The sequence below is a fragment of the Cetorhinus maximus genome, chromosome 6 (genome assembly GCF_964194155.1).
Source record: "Cetorhinus maximus chromosome 6, sCetMax3.hap1.1, whole genome shotgun sequence".
Classification (NCBI taxonomy): domain Eukaryota; kingdom Metazoa; phylum Chordata; class Chondrichthyes; order Lamniformes; family Cetorhinidae; genus Cetorhinus; species Cetorhinus maximus.
The window spans coordinates 122,051,025-122,065,483 of NC_135884.1; the positions used below are offsets into that span (position 1 = coordinate 122,051,025).

The following is a 14,459-nucleotide window of genomic DNA, read 5'->3' on the forward strand; positions in this document are numbered from 1 at the left end:
CTGCACCCCATGAATGAATAAAAAGAAAACTTCCTTCTAATGAAATCATTTGTTGCTAGTCAGTAACTGCTTCATAATGCTGTTTTGGGTTAGTTTGTTGTAAAAGGTTAACAACATCAAAATGGCTTCTTATCTCCATATAAGCACAAAATGGCGTTTTGACCTTGTTAGCTTGTTACAATGAATATAATATGAAATTAACCTGAAAATGGTTGGGTTACACTATAATCTAGTACCCAGGCTTATTTACACTAAGATCATCTCTCATTCTTCTAAATTCCAATAAGTATAGGCCCAACAGGCTCAACCTTTCCTTGTATGACAATCCCTTCATCCTAGAAATCAGCCTGGTGAACTTTAACTGAAATGCTTCCAATGCAAATATATCCCTCCTTAAGTAAGGAGACCAAAACTCTACACAGTACACCAGGTGCAGTCTCATCAGTGCCCTGTAAAGCTGTAGTAAGACTTCTTTGCTTTTATACTCTATCTCACTTACAATAAAGGCCAACAGTCCATTTGCCTTCCTAATTATTTGCTGTACCTGCATGTCAACCTTTTGTGATTCATGTATGAAGACAATCCAGATCCTGCTGTACTGCAGCATTCTCTAGTCTTTCTCTGTTTAAATAGCATTCTGCTTTTCTATTCTTCCTGCCAACATGGGCAACCTCACGTTTTCCCACATTATATTCCATTTGCCAAATTTTTTGCCCATACAGTCGACCTATTTATATCCCTTTGCAGACTTTTTGTACCCTCTTCATAACTTGGTCTCCTACCTATCTTTGTGTCATCAGCAAATTTGGCTCCAATACAGTCAGTCCCTTCATCCAAGTTATTTATAGATCATAAATTGATGATGCCCACACACTGATCTCTGCGGCACTCTATTAGTTAGTTTGCCAACCTGAAAATGACCCATTTATCTTGTTAGTTAGCCAATCCTCTATCGATACTAACGTATCACCCCCTATATGATGAGCTCTTACCTTGTGCAGTGATTTTTTATATGGCACCTTATCAGTCCCTTTTGGAAATCCAAATACACCATCTACTGGTTCCCATTTGCCCACCCTGTTTGTTGCATCCTCAAAGAACTCTCTTAAATTTGTCAAACATGATTTGCCTTTCACAAAACCATGTTGACTCTGCCTGATTGTATTATGATTTTCTAAATATACTACTACTTCCTTAATAATAGATTCCAGCATTATCCCAATGACAGATTTTAGACTAACTAGCCTATAATTTCCTGCTTTCTGTCTCCCTTCTTTCTTGAATAATGGTTTTCCAAACCGCTGGTACCTTTCCAGAATCTAGGGAATTTTAGAAGATTACAACCAATGCATCTACTATTCTGCTGCCACTTCCTTTAAGATTCTAGAATGCAGGCCATCAACTCCAGGGAACTTGTTGGCCTTTAGTCCCATAGTTTTCCATGTACTTTTTCTCTAGTGATCATGATTGCTTTAAGTTCCTCCCTCCCTTTTGCCTCTTGATTTTGTACTATTCTTGGGATGCACTTTGTGTCTTCTAATATGAAGACAGGTACAAAATACTTGTTTAAAGTCTCTGCCATTTCCTTGTTTCCCCTTATTAATTCCCCAGTCTCACCCTCTAAGGGACCAACACTTACTTTAGCTGCTCTATTTTTATACACTGCGGCAGCATTTACTGTCTGCTTTTATATTTCTTGCTAGTTTTCTATCATACTCTTAATTTCTCCCTCGCTTCAATTGAGACTCTTAATTGGCCAATTAATGGCCACTTAAGGGCTGCTTCCAGCCCAGCCGAATTTTGCAGGCAGGAGGAGGTCAGGCATGGTCAGGCTAGCCTGCTCAGGCCTTGAGAGGGGTGCCTCCCTCAGAGGACCCCTTTCCTGATCGGGGGCCCCCACACAAGGTCTGCCCCCTCCTTTGGCCCCTCCCTATCCCCCTTGACCTTTGCAACCCAGCTCCCTATCTCCCTCGCACCCCCCCTCCTCTTCCTATCCTGCACTCTGGACTCCCGATAGTTTGTTCTGTGGGACTCGGTGTAGTCTCAACAGTGGCCATTGCTTGCTGTGGTGCTGCTGGGTCTAGAGAGCTGCTGGCCATCAAATTGACAGGCTGATCTGAGGCAGAGCATCCTCTCCACATGGGGGCAGAAGGCCCGTCTCCAGCCAATTAATGCTCCATAGCGCATTAAATTGATGTGGGGCAACCAGCAGAGCAGGTATGTTCCCAATTGACCCTGTTAGCGATGGATGGAAAACCTTGCCATTCAAAAATTTTTGCCCAATGCATTGCTATTTTGCCTTTGCCCAGTAGAAGATTGAAATATCTTTTGTGGAAGATGAGCTGATACCCAGCCCCAATTTCAACCATAGGAATCAATGAGTTCCTGTAACTGGTAACTGATGTATAGTATTGCATGTTATTTACAGCACAGAAACAGACCATTTGACCCAATAGGTCCATACCATGTTTATGCTCCCTTCTTCGTCTAACCTCATCACCATATCCTTCTATTGCTTTCTCATCACGTGCTTACCAAGCTTCCCCTTAACTGTACCCATGTAATACCAAGTTCATTAATGATTTCCTTTATTTTGTTGCAATCCACTTTCTGCACCCACCAATTTGGTGCCATCCATAAATTTTGACGTTGTACTTCCAAATCCCAAGTCCAGTTTGTTTCTATAAATGGTGAACAGTGGTGGTCTCAGCACTAGATGACCATATTCCACAGTTTGCCAGTCTGAGAAATACCTTTAACCTCTACTTTTTATTTTCATTTTATAGATGGCTTGCTGTCCATTATCCTACTCTGCACACCTTAAGGAAGGCCTTATGAAAATCCAAATATTGCCAATATTAGTAGACAAATACTTGTATGAAATTTCCCTATTCACTTTTAGCACTGGTTTCAGTTTATTTTAAATGATAACCTATTGCTAACACGGAAATGCCATTCTAATATAGTGAAACATTTTCCTTGTATTTTGAGAAGCTTTCTTTTTCTTTGTAGCTAATGTTGTATGTTACCACGTCGTTGTGCAAGATCCTTCTGATGCTGGCTCTTTAAAACTATCAGAATGTATTATATCTAAAGGACAAGCTGAAGGGCCACCTGCAATTTTAAACCAATTGTTTCCTGAAGAAGCTATTGTAAATAGTCACACCGGTGCCATTTCGTGCCTCTGTTCTTCTGTTTGTGCACTTTTAGGAGATCAAAATTGTAAGTGATGCTCACCTGATTATAAAGTTAGTAAACTGCTCTGGTGGTTTTTTTAAGTTGAAAATGTCAAAATCTTGGCCAAGTGTAATCTATGTAAAATCCAGTTGCCTAAAATGCAATTTATTATGTACTATGGTGTTGACATCATATAGGATAATATCAAGCTGAAAATAGTCATAATTTTAAGAGGATGTTGAACAGGCATTTGGTGAGAAAATCAACACTATCTCTGCTTCAGCTCACCTGGAGCTGAAACCATCATGCATGCCTTTGTTACCTGTGGACTTGACTATTCTAATGCTCTCCTGGCTAATTTTCCTATCATCCTCTGTAAACCTGAGGCCTTCCAAATCTTAGCTGCCCATAGTTTGCCTGTGCTTGCAGACCAAAATTGACTACTGTTTGCCAACACCTTGATTTTTAAAAATTTCATCTGCAATTTTCATTGCTCCACCATTTGCAGCTGTGCCTTCAGCTGCTTGGACCCTAAGCTTTGGAATTCTCTCCCTAAACCCCTCTTACCACTTTTAAGATGCTTTTTAAAACCAATCTTTAAGTCTGTACAAAGGTATTTTTAAAAATTACTAAATCAGCCAAAAGTTGTGTTTGTAGTACCATTTTCCAATATCTCCTGTAGCATTGCTCAGTGTGATTGAGGCAGTTTAGAAATTAAGGAGTAGGCCATTCAGTCCCTTGAACCTGTGCTGCTATTCAGTTGGATCATAGCTGACCTGAGTCTTTATTCTATTTTGCCACCTGATTCTGTAACCCTCAATTTGCTTTGCTGATGAATAATCGATCAATCTCCATTTTGAAATTTTCCATTTACCTAGCCTCAACAGTTTTTTGGGGGAGGACAGTTCCAGCTTTGCACTATCCTTGTGTGAAGTAGTGCTTCCTGATCACAACTTCTCTCTAACTTTCAGATTATTTCCTCTTGTTCTGGATTCTCTTGACAGTCTCTTTTTAACCAATTTAAGCACTTAGCTGGGTCACCACTTAATCTTGCATACTCGAGGGAATACAATCTATGCCACCTGGCCTATAAATTAACTGTTTTAGCCCCAGCTTCATTCTGGTGAATCTGTACTGCATCCCTCAGGCCAGTATATTCTTCCTGAGGTGTAATGCCCCAAACTGAACATAGTACTCTAAATGTTTAACCAGAGCTTTATTTAATTGTACCATCACTTTCACCCTTTTGTGGGCAGCTTGAGATAAAGGCCAAAATTCAATTGGCCTTTCAAATTATATTTTCTCCTTGTCCACTAACCTTTAGTGAATTCCATTGGATTGCAACACTTTTAATTGGAGGAGGGGAGCGTGACAAGTGAGGATTTCAGATAATGAGATGGACAAGATTTTTGAGTGGTTTTTTAATGTGGTAATTCTATTAATCTGAATTGCTTGTTTTGTGAAATAATGTAAATCAATCGCCTTGCTCCATTAAAATCTCTCAAAATAACCCAGTCCGGGCATGTTTGTAATGGTTTATCTTTTATTTTAAAGCGTCTTCATTAAGAACCACAATAGTGGAGGAACTCAAAAACATAGTGCTGCAGTATCCTGCAGACAGTGCATCAGAATCAGATTTACGCTTCCTATGCAGATTGCTACGGCTCCTGACTACTCCAAAAGAACAAGCTGATGTAATAATTGCAATGACTCATTTGGCCAAGATGCAAGTAAGGTAAGACTATTTTAAATACTAGTCGATCTTCCTTGGCAGTTCCACATGTTCTGCTGATAGGACAGAATATTCTGGGGTTTTTTTTCCAGTTTGTTTAAACCAGACTTGTCCAACTGTTTCACGCTGGAGGCGGGGGTGGCCACATTCAATTTTCCGCACACTCTGGGCTGATGAGCAAATTTTGAAAAGACAAGGTTCGACACAACATGAAACATGAATTTTTAAAAAAAAAACTGATGCACCAAAAGAAACAACTTGCTGAGCAAAAAAAATTGACAATTTAAAAAAAGAGTAATACATAAAGACTGCCATTAGGGTGTGAAAGGATGGGAGAGTGTGTACAGCTCACTCACTCACCCACTGTGAGAGTGCCTGTTGGTGTGTGAGGATGAGGGTGAATGAATCCCTGAGGTGGAAGTGAGCCAGACACACACACTCCCCTCTCAGCCCCCCTCCTCTCACTTACTCACATGCTCGCCCACCCCCCAAGCCCGGCGTGGCGAGGGAGAGCAGAAGAATGACTGGAGTGAGACCTGAGGCTTAGTGGTGCCAGAAGGCAGGTGCCTGCCGAAGGAAGTGCCAAGAACTGGGGGAATGTGGCCAGAGCACCAGGAGCAGGGGAAAGTGGCCCAAGCGGTGGGGTGGGGGGAAGCAGTCTGAGCCACGGGAATTCGTGGTGACTGGAGGCCCCGTGCACTCCAGACTCTCTCTATCTTCACATACTCGTAGTTGCCGGCGTTTGCTGCTGCTCCAATCACAGCCTGTTTCTCTCCCATATTTGCTGCTGATATGCTCACTATTGAGCCTATTAGCAGCAAACATGGGAGAGAAATGGACTGTCATTGGAGGAGCAGTCCCCTGCAGAAATCTTCAAACTCACTGACCTGTCTTACCGGCATTTTCAACAATCACTCTGCAGGCCACATAGAGGGACATCCGGGTTGGACAAGCCTGGTTTAATCCCTTATTTTCGGCAGTAGATATTTTGGATATGGAGCAATCCATGGTGGAGAAACAAAACTTGGAAAGTGTTTTGAGTAATTTGCAGGACTTGGGCCTGGATTTTGTGCTTTGGGTCAGGACCCCAAGGTCAGGGTCAAATTGGTGAGCTGACCCTGCACTGTCGGGAGCAGTCATCCAACAGTGATCTTGTCTTGATTAGATAATTAGTGGACAAGGGCAATTGGGGATGGGCAGTAAAAATGCTGACTTAGCCAGAGACGCCCACATCCCGTGAAAGAATTTTTAAAAAAGACAGGAATGCACTTATGCACAATTAAGGACAGCAGACAGGCTCAGAAAGCTGGGGAGCCAATAGGAGGCCCTCTACTGCAGAGAGAGAGCTGCAGCATGTTGTTACAGGTAAGGGAGACAGAGCAAAAACAGAATTACCTGGAAAAACTCAGCAGGTCTGGCAGCATCGGTGGAGAAGAAATCAGTTGACGTTTCGAGTCCTCACGACCCTTCGGCAGAACTGAAGTATAGTTAGGAGAGAGGTGAAATATAAGCTGGTCTAAGGTGGGGGGTGGGGGGAGAGAGAAGTTGAGGGTGGGGTGGTTGTGGGGATATGGAAGCAGTGATAGGAGAAGATAATCAAAAGATGTCACAGACAAAAGGATCAAAGAGGTGTTGATGGGAGACAGAGCATGGCTTCATCTTGACGCGCCCTCACAACACATTTAAAATGTGCAGTAAAAATGGCCACAGCTACTGGGCTGGCACTGTGGAGGGAAAACTCATCCTACAGGATGACCTGCAATTGTTGCCAGGTAGGGGAGGGGGTTAGGGTTGTTGTGCTCACTTTGACAAACGGACCACAGGAGTCTCAGGTATAGGTCACGATCGTTTATTCGAGCAATTGCAAGGGGAAAACCATCTCAATGCAGCTTGAGATAGCACTCTGCTAAACTACAAGTGTTCAACATATTTATACATTATTGGTCACGTACAAGAATAGTGTCCAGATTCCGATCTCGTCAACATATAGGCTTACATTAGACAGACATCTCTGGTAACAGGTACATGCATCGTATGTCCCTATTTTTCACCCAGGCAGAGACCTTCCCTCCTACCTAAACTAGGACCAACTGTTCTTCCCCTATCTGTTGAAGAGCACACTTAATCTTAGTTGTTATTGCCAATGCTCTGACTGCAGTCCGGCTCACAAGGCCTTTCTGTTGTTTGCAGGCCCTAAGGCTGTGCAAGGTTCATCTGGTAACCTTTAACTGCCAATGTGCTTGGTAGCCCTGGTTGCCTGGAGATTTTAAGTAATTCATTCCTTTTCAATAAATTCTCCCTTACCATTATTCTTACTTACTTTCTTCCCCCTAACAGGGTGGTGAAGGTGCCTCAGAGGCATCCTGGATCACTGGTCCTCTTCCAGTCTGCTGACGGGAGGTTGCCACTAGGCACTGCGCAATTATGTGCCTGCCCATCTTCATTCCCACCCCCAATTTGGGTGAAAATTCTGCTCCTGGTGGCTAGGTCATGCAACTAAAGGATAATGTACTTGCACTAGAAAATAATTTTATTCCAAAGCCAATAACCATGCCATCTACACGGGAAACATATACTGTGAGACACTTGAATATGTACTTATTGTTATTATTGAGCTCTAAATGAAATGTGCATCCCATGTACCAAATTATAGATCATGTTGTGTGGCACTACCACTGTGCTAAATGGGCTAGATATCAAATGGATCTAGCAACTCAAAACTGGGCATCCATGAGGTCATCAGCAGCAGCAGAATTGTATACAACCACAATCTGTAACCTCATGGCCTGGCATATCCCCCACTAAACCATTATCATCAAGCTGGGGCTTCAGCCCTGGTTGAATGAAAAGTGCAAGAGGGCATGCCAGGAGCAGCACCCAGCATACCTAAAAATGAACTGTTAACCTGGTGAAGTTACAATACAGGACTAGCATGCCAAACAGCCTAAGCAGCATGCAATAGACAGCTAAGCGATCCCATGCCAACAAAGCCAATCTAAGCTCTGCAGCCCTGCCACATCCAGCCTTGAAAGGTGGTGGACAATTAAACAACTAACTGGAGGAGGAGGCTCCACAAATATTCCCATCCTCAATGATAGGGGAGCCCAGCACATCAGTGCAAAAGAGAAGGCTGAAACATTTGCAACCACCTTCAGCCATGAGTGCCAATCCATCTCTGCCTCTTTCTGAGGTTCCCAGCATCATGGATGCCACTCTTCAAACAATTTGATTGACTCCACATGATATCAAGAAACAGCTGAAGGCACTGGGCCCTGAAAACATTCCAGCAATAGCACTGAAGACTTTTGCCCCAGAACTAGCCACACCCCTAGCCAAGTTGTTCCAGTACAGCTACAACATTGGCATCTACCCGGCAACGTGGAAAATTGTCCAGCTATGTCCTGTCCACAAAAAGCAGGACAAATCCAACCCAGCCAATTACCACACCACCAGTCTAATCTTGATCATCTGCAAAGTGATGGAAGGTGTCTTCGGCAGCGCTGTCAAGTGGCACTTACTCAACAGTAACCTGCTCACAGACGCTCAGTTTGCGATCCACCTGGGCCGCTCCTCCTGATCTCATTACAGCCTTGGCCCAAACATGAACTAAAGAACTGAACTCGTGAGGTGAAAGTGATTTCCCTTGACATCAAGGCAGCATTTGACCAAGTGTGGTATCAAGGAACCCTAGCAAAACTGGAGTCAGTGGGAATCGAGGGCAAAACCTCTCCACTGGTTGGAGTCGCACCCAGCAGAGAGGAAGATGGTTGTGATTGTTGAGGTCAATCATCTTAGTTCCAGGACATCACTGCAGGAGTTCCTCAGGGTAGTGTCCTAAGCCCAACCATCTTCAACTGCTTCACCAATGACCTTACCTCTATTATAAGGTCAGAAGTGGCTGATGACTGCACAATGTTCAGCACCATTTGCAACTCCTCTGATACTGAAGCAGTCCATGTCCATATGCAGCCAAGACCAGGTTTGGGCTGCTAAGTGCAAGTAACATTCGCGCCACACAAGTGTCAGGAAATGACCATCTCCAACAAGAGAGAATCTAACCATCCACCCTTGACATTCAATGGCATCACCATTGCTGAATCCCCCACTATCAACATCCTGGGGGTTACCATTGACCAGAAACATACATACAAACATATAAATTAGGAGGAGGAGTAGGCCACTTGGCCCCTCAAGCCTGCTCTGCCAATCAATGAGATCATAGCTGATCTGAATGTAGCCTCAACCCCACATTCCTGCCTATCCCTGATAATCTTTCACCCCCTTGTTAATCAAGAATCTATCTAGCTCTGCCTTAAAAATATTCAAAGACACTATTTCCACTGCCTTTTGAGGAAGGGTGTCCCAAAGACACTCAACCTTCAGAGAAAAAAATTCTCCTCATCTCTGTCTTAAATGAATAACCCCTTATTTTTAAACAGTGATTCCCCCCCCCCCCAGTTCTAGATTCTCCCACAAGAGGAAACATCCTCTCCACATCCACCCTGTTCAAACCTCTCAGGATCTTAAAGGTTTCAATTAAGTCGCCTCTTTCTAAATTCTAGTGGATACAAGCCTAACCTGTCTAGCCTTTCCTCATAAGACAACCCACCCATTCCTGGTATTAGTCTAGTAAACCTTCTCTGAACTGCTTCTAATACATTTACATCTTTCTTTAAGGAGACCAGCACTGTACACAATACTCTAGATGTGGTCTCACTAATGCACTGAATATAAGGAGCATAACCTCCTTACTTTAGTAATCAATTCCCCTCACAATAAATGATAACCTTCTATTAGCTTTCCTACTTCCCTGCTATACCTGCATATTAGCCTTTTTTGATACATGCACTAGGACACCCAGATCCCTCTGAAACTCGGAGCTCTGCAATCTCTCACCATTTAGTTTCTTTTTTATTCCTCCTGCTAATATGAACAATTTCACATTTTCCTCCATTTACTCCATTATACTCCATTTGCCAGATCTTTGCACACTCACTCAATCTATCCACATCACTTTGTAGCCTCCTTACACCCTTCAAGATTTACTTTCCTACCTATCTTTGTGTCATCAGCAAACTTAGTCCCTTCGTCCTAATCATTTATATAAATTGCAAAATGTTGAGGCCCCAGGCCCCAGCACTGATCCCTGTGGCACACAGCTCGTCACATCCTGCCAATGAGAAGACGACCAATTTATGCCAACTCTCTGCTTCCTGGTAGCGAGCCAATCTTCTATCTATGCCAATATGTTACCCCCACATCATGAGCTTTTATTTTCTGCAATAACCTTTGATGTGGCACTTTATCAAACTGAGCTGGACCAGCCGTATAAATACTTTGACTGCAAGATGGAATTACTCTCCACTTGCCTGGATGAGTGCAGCTCCAACAACACTCAGTAAGCTTAACACCATCCAGGACAAAGCTTGACACCATCCAGGACAAAGCAGCCCACTTGATTGGCAGCCCCATCCACCACCCAAAACGTTTACTTCCTGCACCCCAGACCCAGAGGCAGCAATGTGCCATCCATAAAATACATTGCAGCAACTCACCAAGGCTCCTTTGACAGCATCATCCAAACCCATGAACTCTACCACGTAGAAGGACGAGGGCAGCAGATACATAGAACCTTCAAGTTCCCCTCCAAGCCACGCCATCCTGACTTGGAAGTATATTGCTTCACTCTGGCTGGGTCAAAACCCTGGAACTCCTTTCCTAAAAGCAATGAAGGTGTAACTATGCCACATGCACTGCAGTGGCTCAAGAAGGTGGCTCACCACCACCTTCTCAAGGACAATTAGGGGTGGGCAATAAATGCTGGCCTAGCCAGTAGCATTTGTATCCCATGAAAGAATTTTTTAAAAGTTAGAAATTCAGAATTGAACCAACATGTTAGAAAAATTGCATTCCTTATTTCTAAGTTTGTAACTTTTTTTTAAAAAGACACAGGTTTCTCGCTATCTCTAGTACTTTGCCAAAGTGACCATTCTTCATATAAGCTTAAGTAACAAATGTTGGCAAGCTATTTGGCTACAGTGGTGGGGGGTTATCCCCCACTAAACCTGATCCTGGTCTTACCCAAAGCTCAAGGTGTACCTATTCAGCAACAATCACGCGATCATGATCAGGATTAGAAAGCTTATCTGATTCATCCCCCCCCCCCAGCCCTTAAGCATGGATGCCATTTGTAGCAACAGTGCTGCTGTCCTGACTGTGATCAACCCATTCAGACCAGGAATCAAAATTGAAGCCTCTCAATTTGTAGAACTTTGTTACTAACTGAGCAGCCAAGAACCACTTAATCTTTTTCAGTGTTGGTACAATGTGATGTGCCCATTTTGGATTTCCTTTTCTTTGTCTCTGTACTGATTCTTGTCATTGCCATGCCTCAGTTGAGAAAAATGGCAGATAATGTGCACATAGACCTCTTGCATTTCTGCTCTTTAACTAACCTCTATCTCAAGAGTGTTTATTTTTATCTTTATGGTCACTTAGATGGATACAGAAGACCCTATTGATAAAAGATAATGTTTAAATTAACTTTCCTATTAATTTGATCATAACAGATTATTGGATCCAGTGCTCTGGTTTGTTGGGGCGAAAGGATCTGGGTTGCACACTTGTTTCGGGGTGATCGAGTTGGTACCAAGACCGAGAAGATCAGTAGACTGTTCTTAGAAGAAACACATTCTGTTTATTTACAAAAGAAACTCAGCAGATACATTTGTGTGCTTACAACTCAAAACTCTGTCTTTACTCTTCAGATTCTAACTCAAGGCTACTGACTACAGAGGTTGCCCACGCTATTCTGTTGTTGGGTACCAAGATCATGTGATCTTCCATTACAACATTTTCCTTAAAGGGATATTACACATCAGATTACTACATCCCTCCCCCTTTACTCAGAAATACATTTTGCAATTTTTCTCAAAATATCAAATTATTTACACAAATAATTTACAAAGTCAGACTTTGAGGGTTTCCTTATACATGTAGAACGTCGCAGCTCTACAGCTTCTGATGTTTTATCCGGAACCTCCCTCACTGTAGTCCTCTGAGCATCTGGTTCTTCAGTAGGTACCTGCAAATCTGTTTCTTCGACACTTTCAGGTACAGTCGGCCCTTCAGACACATCTGTACTCCGTTCAGTTCTTTCAACAGGAGATGTTGATTCAGTCACCAACACGGGTGGAATCATTTCTGGGTATTTTGTTTCTCTCCTTATATGATCCACATGTCTCCATGTGACTCGATCTTCCACTTTCACGTGGTAGGAAAGCGCACTTACTGCACCTGTTTCACCAAACAACCATGTGGTCTTTCTCTAAAATTCTTCACAAATATTTTCTCTCCTACATTAAATGTCCTGTCACGATTGTGACAGTCATGTACAATTTTCTGACTTCCCTGACTCCTCTCTACCATTACCCCCCCGCTCCCCCCCAAATCCCCCCAAAGTTTGACTTAATTTCGATCGGAGATGGCACTTCATCAACAATTCCGCAGGTGTGACACCTGTTGTTGTATGAGAGGCGGTTCTATAATGGAAATGAAAGCGTGCTAATTTAGTTGCTATAGAATCTAGTCAATTTCTTCATACCAGATTTGAATGTCTGAACTGCTTTCTCGGCCAGTCCATTTGAAGAAGTGTGGTATGGTGAAGTTTTCACATGAGTAATGCTGTTGAGGCGAAATTCAGCACTTGTAAATACTGTTCCATTGTCTGATACGACCACTTCAGGTAGTCTGTTGATTGAAAAACTTGGTCGTAGCTTGTCAGTTGTAGCAGAAGATGTCCACGACCTCACTTAGTATATGTCCATCCATTTTGAGTGCGCATCAACGATAAGTAGAAACATTGTTCCCATAAAAGGTCCCACATAGTTGATGTGTACTTGCACCCATGGCATTCCTGGCCACTCCCAGGGGTGTAGTGGAGCTGTTGAAGGTAATTTTTGCACTTGCTGACACTGCATACAACTTCTCACTAAGCTTTCTATTTCTCCATTCATCCCAGGCCACCATAGATAGCTGCATAATATTGCCTTCATCCCAGAAATCCCGGGAAGTGCACTGAGAAGTTCAGATAACAGTAGCTTTCGTCTCCTTGGAGGAACAATCACTCGTGCTCCCCAAAATAAGATACCTCCCTGGCTGGTTATTTCGTATCTTCTCTGGAAATATGGTTTCATTTCATCAGATTCTTATTCTTGATGTGATCAACCATGAAGAACTTGATCTCACACTTTGGATAAAACCGGGTCTTGATTTGTTCAAATTTTAATCTGTCTACCACATATCGGTGGTTAATCCAGGAAGTTCAATAATAAATTGAATCCTTGAGGAATTGGAACATGCTTACCTTTTACTTAAATGGGCCAACAACTGAATGCATCTGTGTTTGCAATTTGACTTCCGGTTCTATGGATGAAAGTATACTAATATGCTGCCAAGATCAATGCCCATCTTTGCACTCTTGCTAAGGCTATAGAGGGTATAGCCTTGTCTTCGCTGAACAACCCCAATAATGGCTTGTGGTTCGATATGATGGTAAAATGATGACCGTGTACATATTTGGTGAAACTTCTTAACACCAAAAATGATTGACAGGCCGCCTTTTTCTATTTGAGAGTACCCTTTTTCTGCTGTATTGAGTCTTCTCGATGCATATCCTATAGGTCGTTCTGATCCATTTGATGGTAAAGCACTGTTCTACTCCATAGGGAGATGTCTCACACGTTAACACCAATGTTTTTTTGGGGTCAAAATGGGCTAGAAGTGCAGATAATTTTGTGAAAGCATCTTCCTGTGGTGTTTGCCAAGACCATCACTGGTATTTCTTGAGCAATTAATACTGTGGTGCAGGTTCTGTCGACAAATTATGCAAGAAGCGCCCATAATAATTGATCATCCCCAAGAATGATTTCATTTTGGATGTATTCTTTGGCGCTGGTGTTTCTCTAATGACTTCCACCTTTTCTTCAACTGGATGTAGGCCTTGTGAATCTATCTTGTGACCTAGGTAAGTTACCTCTTTCGTTTGGAATGTGCACTTTTCTTTTTTCAATTGCACTCCGATCCGCGAAAAACATTTCAAAATTTCTTCCAAGTTCATCAAATGTTCCTTTTCGGTGAGCCCAGTCATGAGAACGCCATCCAAATAAACTACAACCTGGGGCAGTCCCTGTAGTAAACTTTCCATGGTTCTTTGGAATATAGCGTAAGCTGAAGATACGCCAAAAGGTAAACGGGTGTATTGATACAACCCTTTGTGTATTAATATTACAAACTCCTAATTCCAATTGTTGATAAGCATGACTCATATCAAGCTTTGTGTAGGCAGTTCCACCTGCCAGTTTAGCATACAAGTCTCCAATTTTTGGTATGGGGTGTCTGTTCAACTTAGCCACTTTATTGACTGTTAATTTGTAGTCTCCACAAATTCTAATACTTTTGGTCAGGTTTGAGAATAGATAAAATTGGTGCTGCCCACTCTGAAACTGCACTAGATGTATCACTCCCAGTTTCTCTAATCTGTCCAGTTCGG

General features: G+C 42.6%; 1 protein-coding gene across 1 annotated transcript in view; it reads left to right on the plus strand.

Moving 5' to 3' along the window:
- Positions 1 to 14,459, plus strand: part of tdrd12 (tudor domain containing 12) — a 144,030-nt gene that overhangs the window by 109,450 nt on the left and 20,121 nt on the right. Inside the window, exons 27-28 of the mRNA XM_078544783.1 lie at positions 3,013 to 3,222; positions 4,732 to 4,912. Coding sequence (XP_078400909.1) covers positions 3,013 to 3,222; positions 4,732 to 4,912 — 391 coding nt within the window. The remainder of the gene's footprint in view (positions 1 to 3,012; positions 3,223 to 4,731; positions 4,913 to 14,459) is intronic.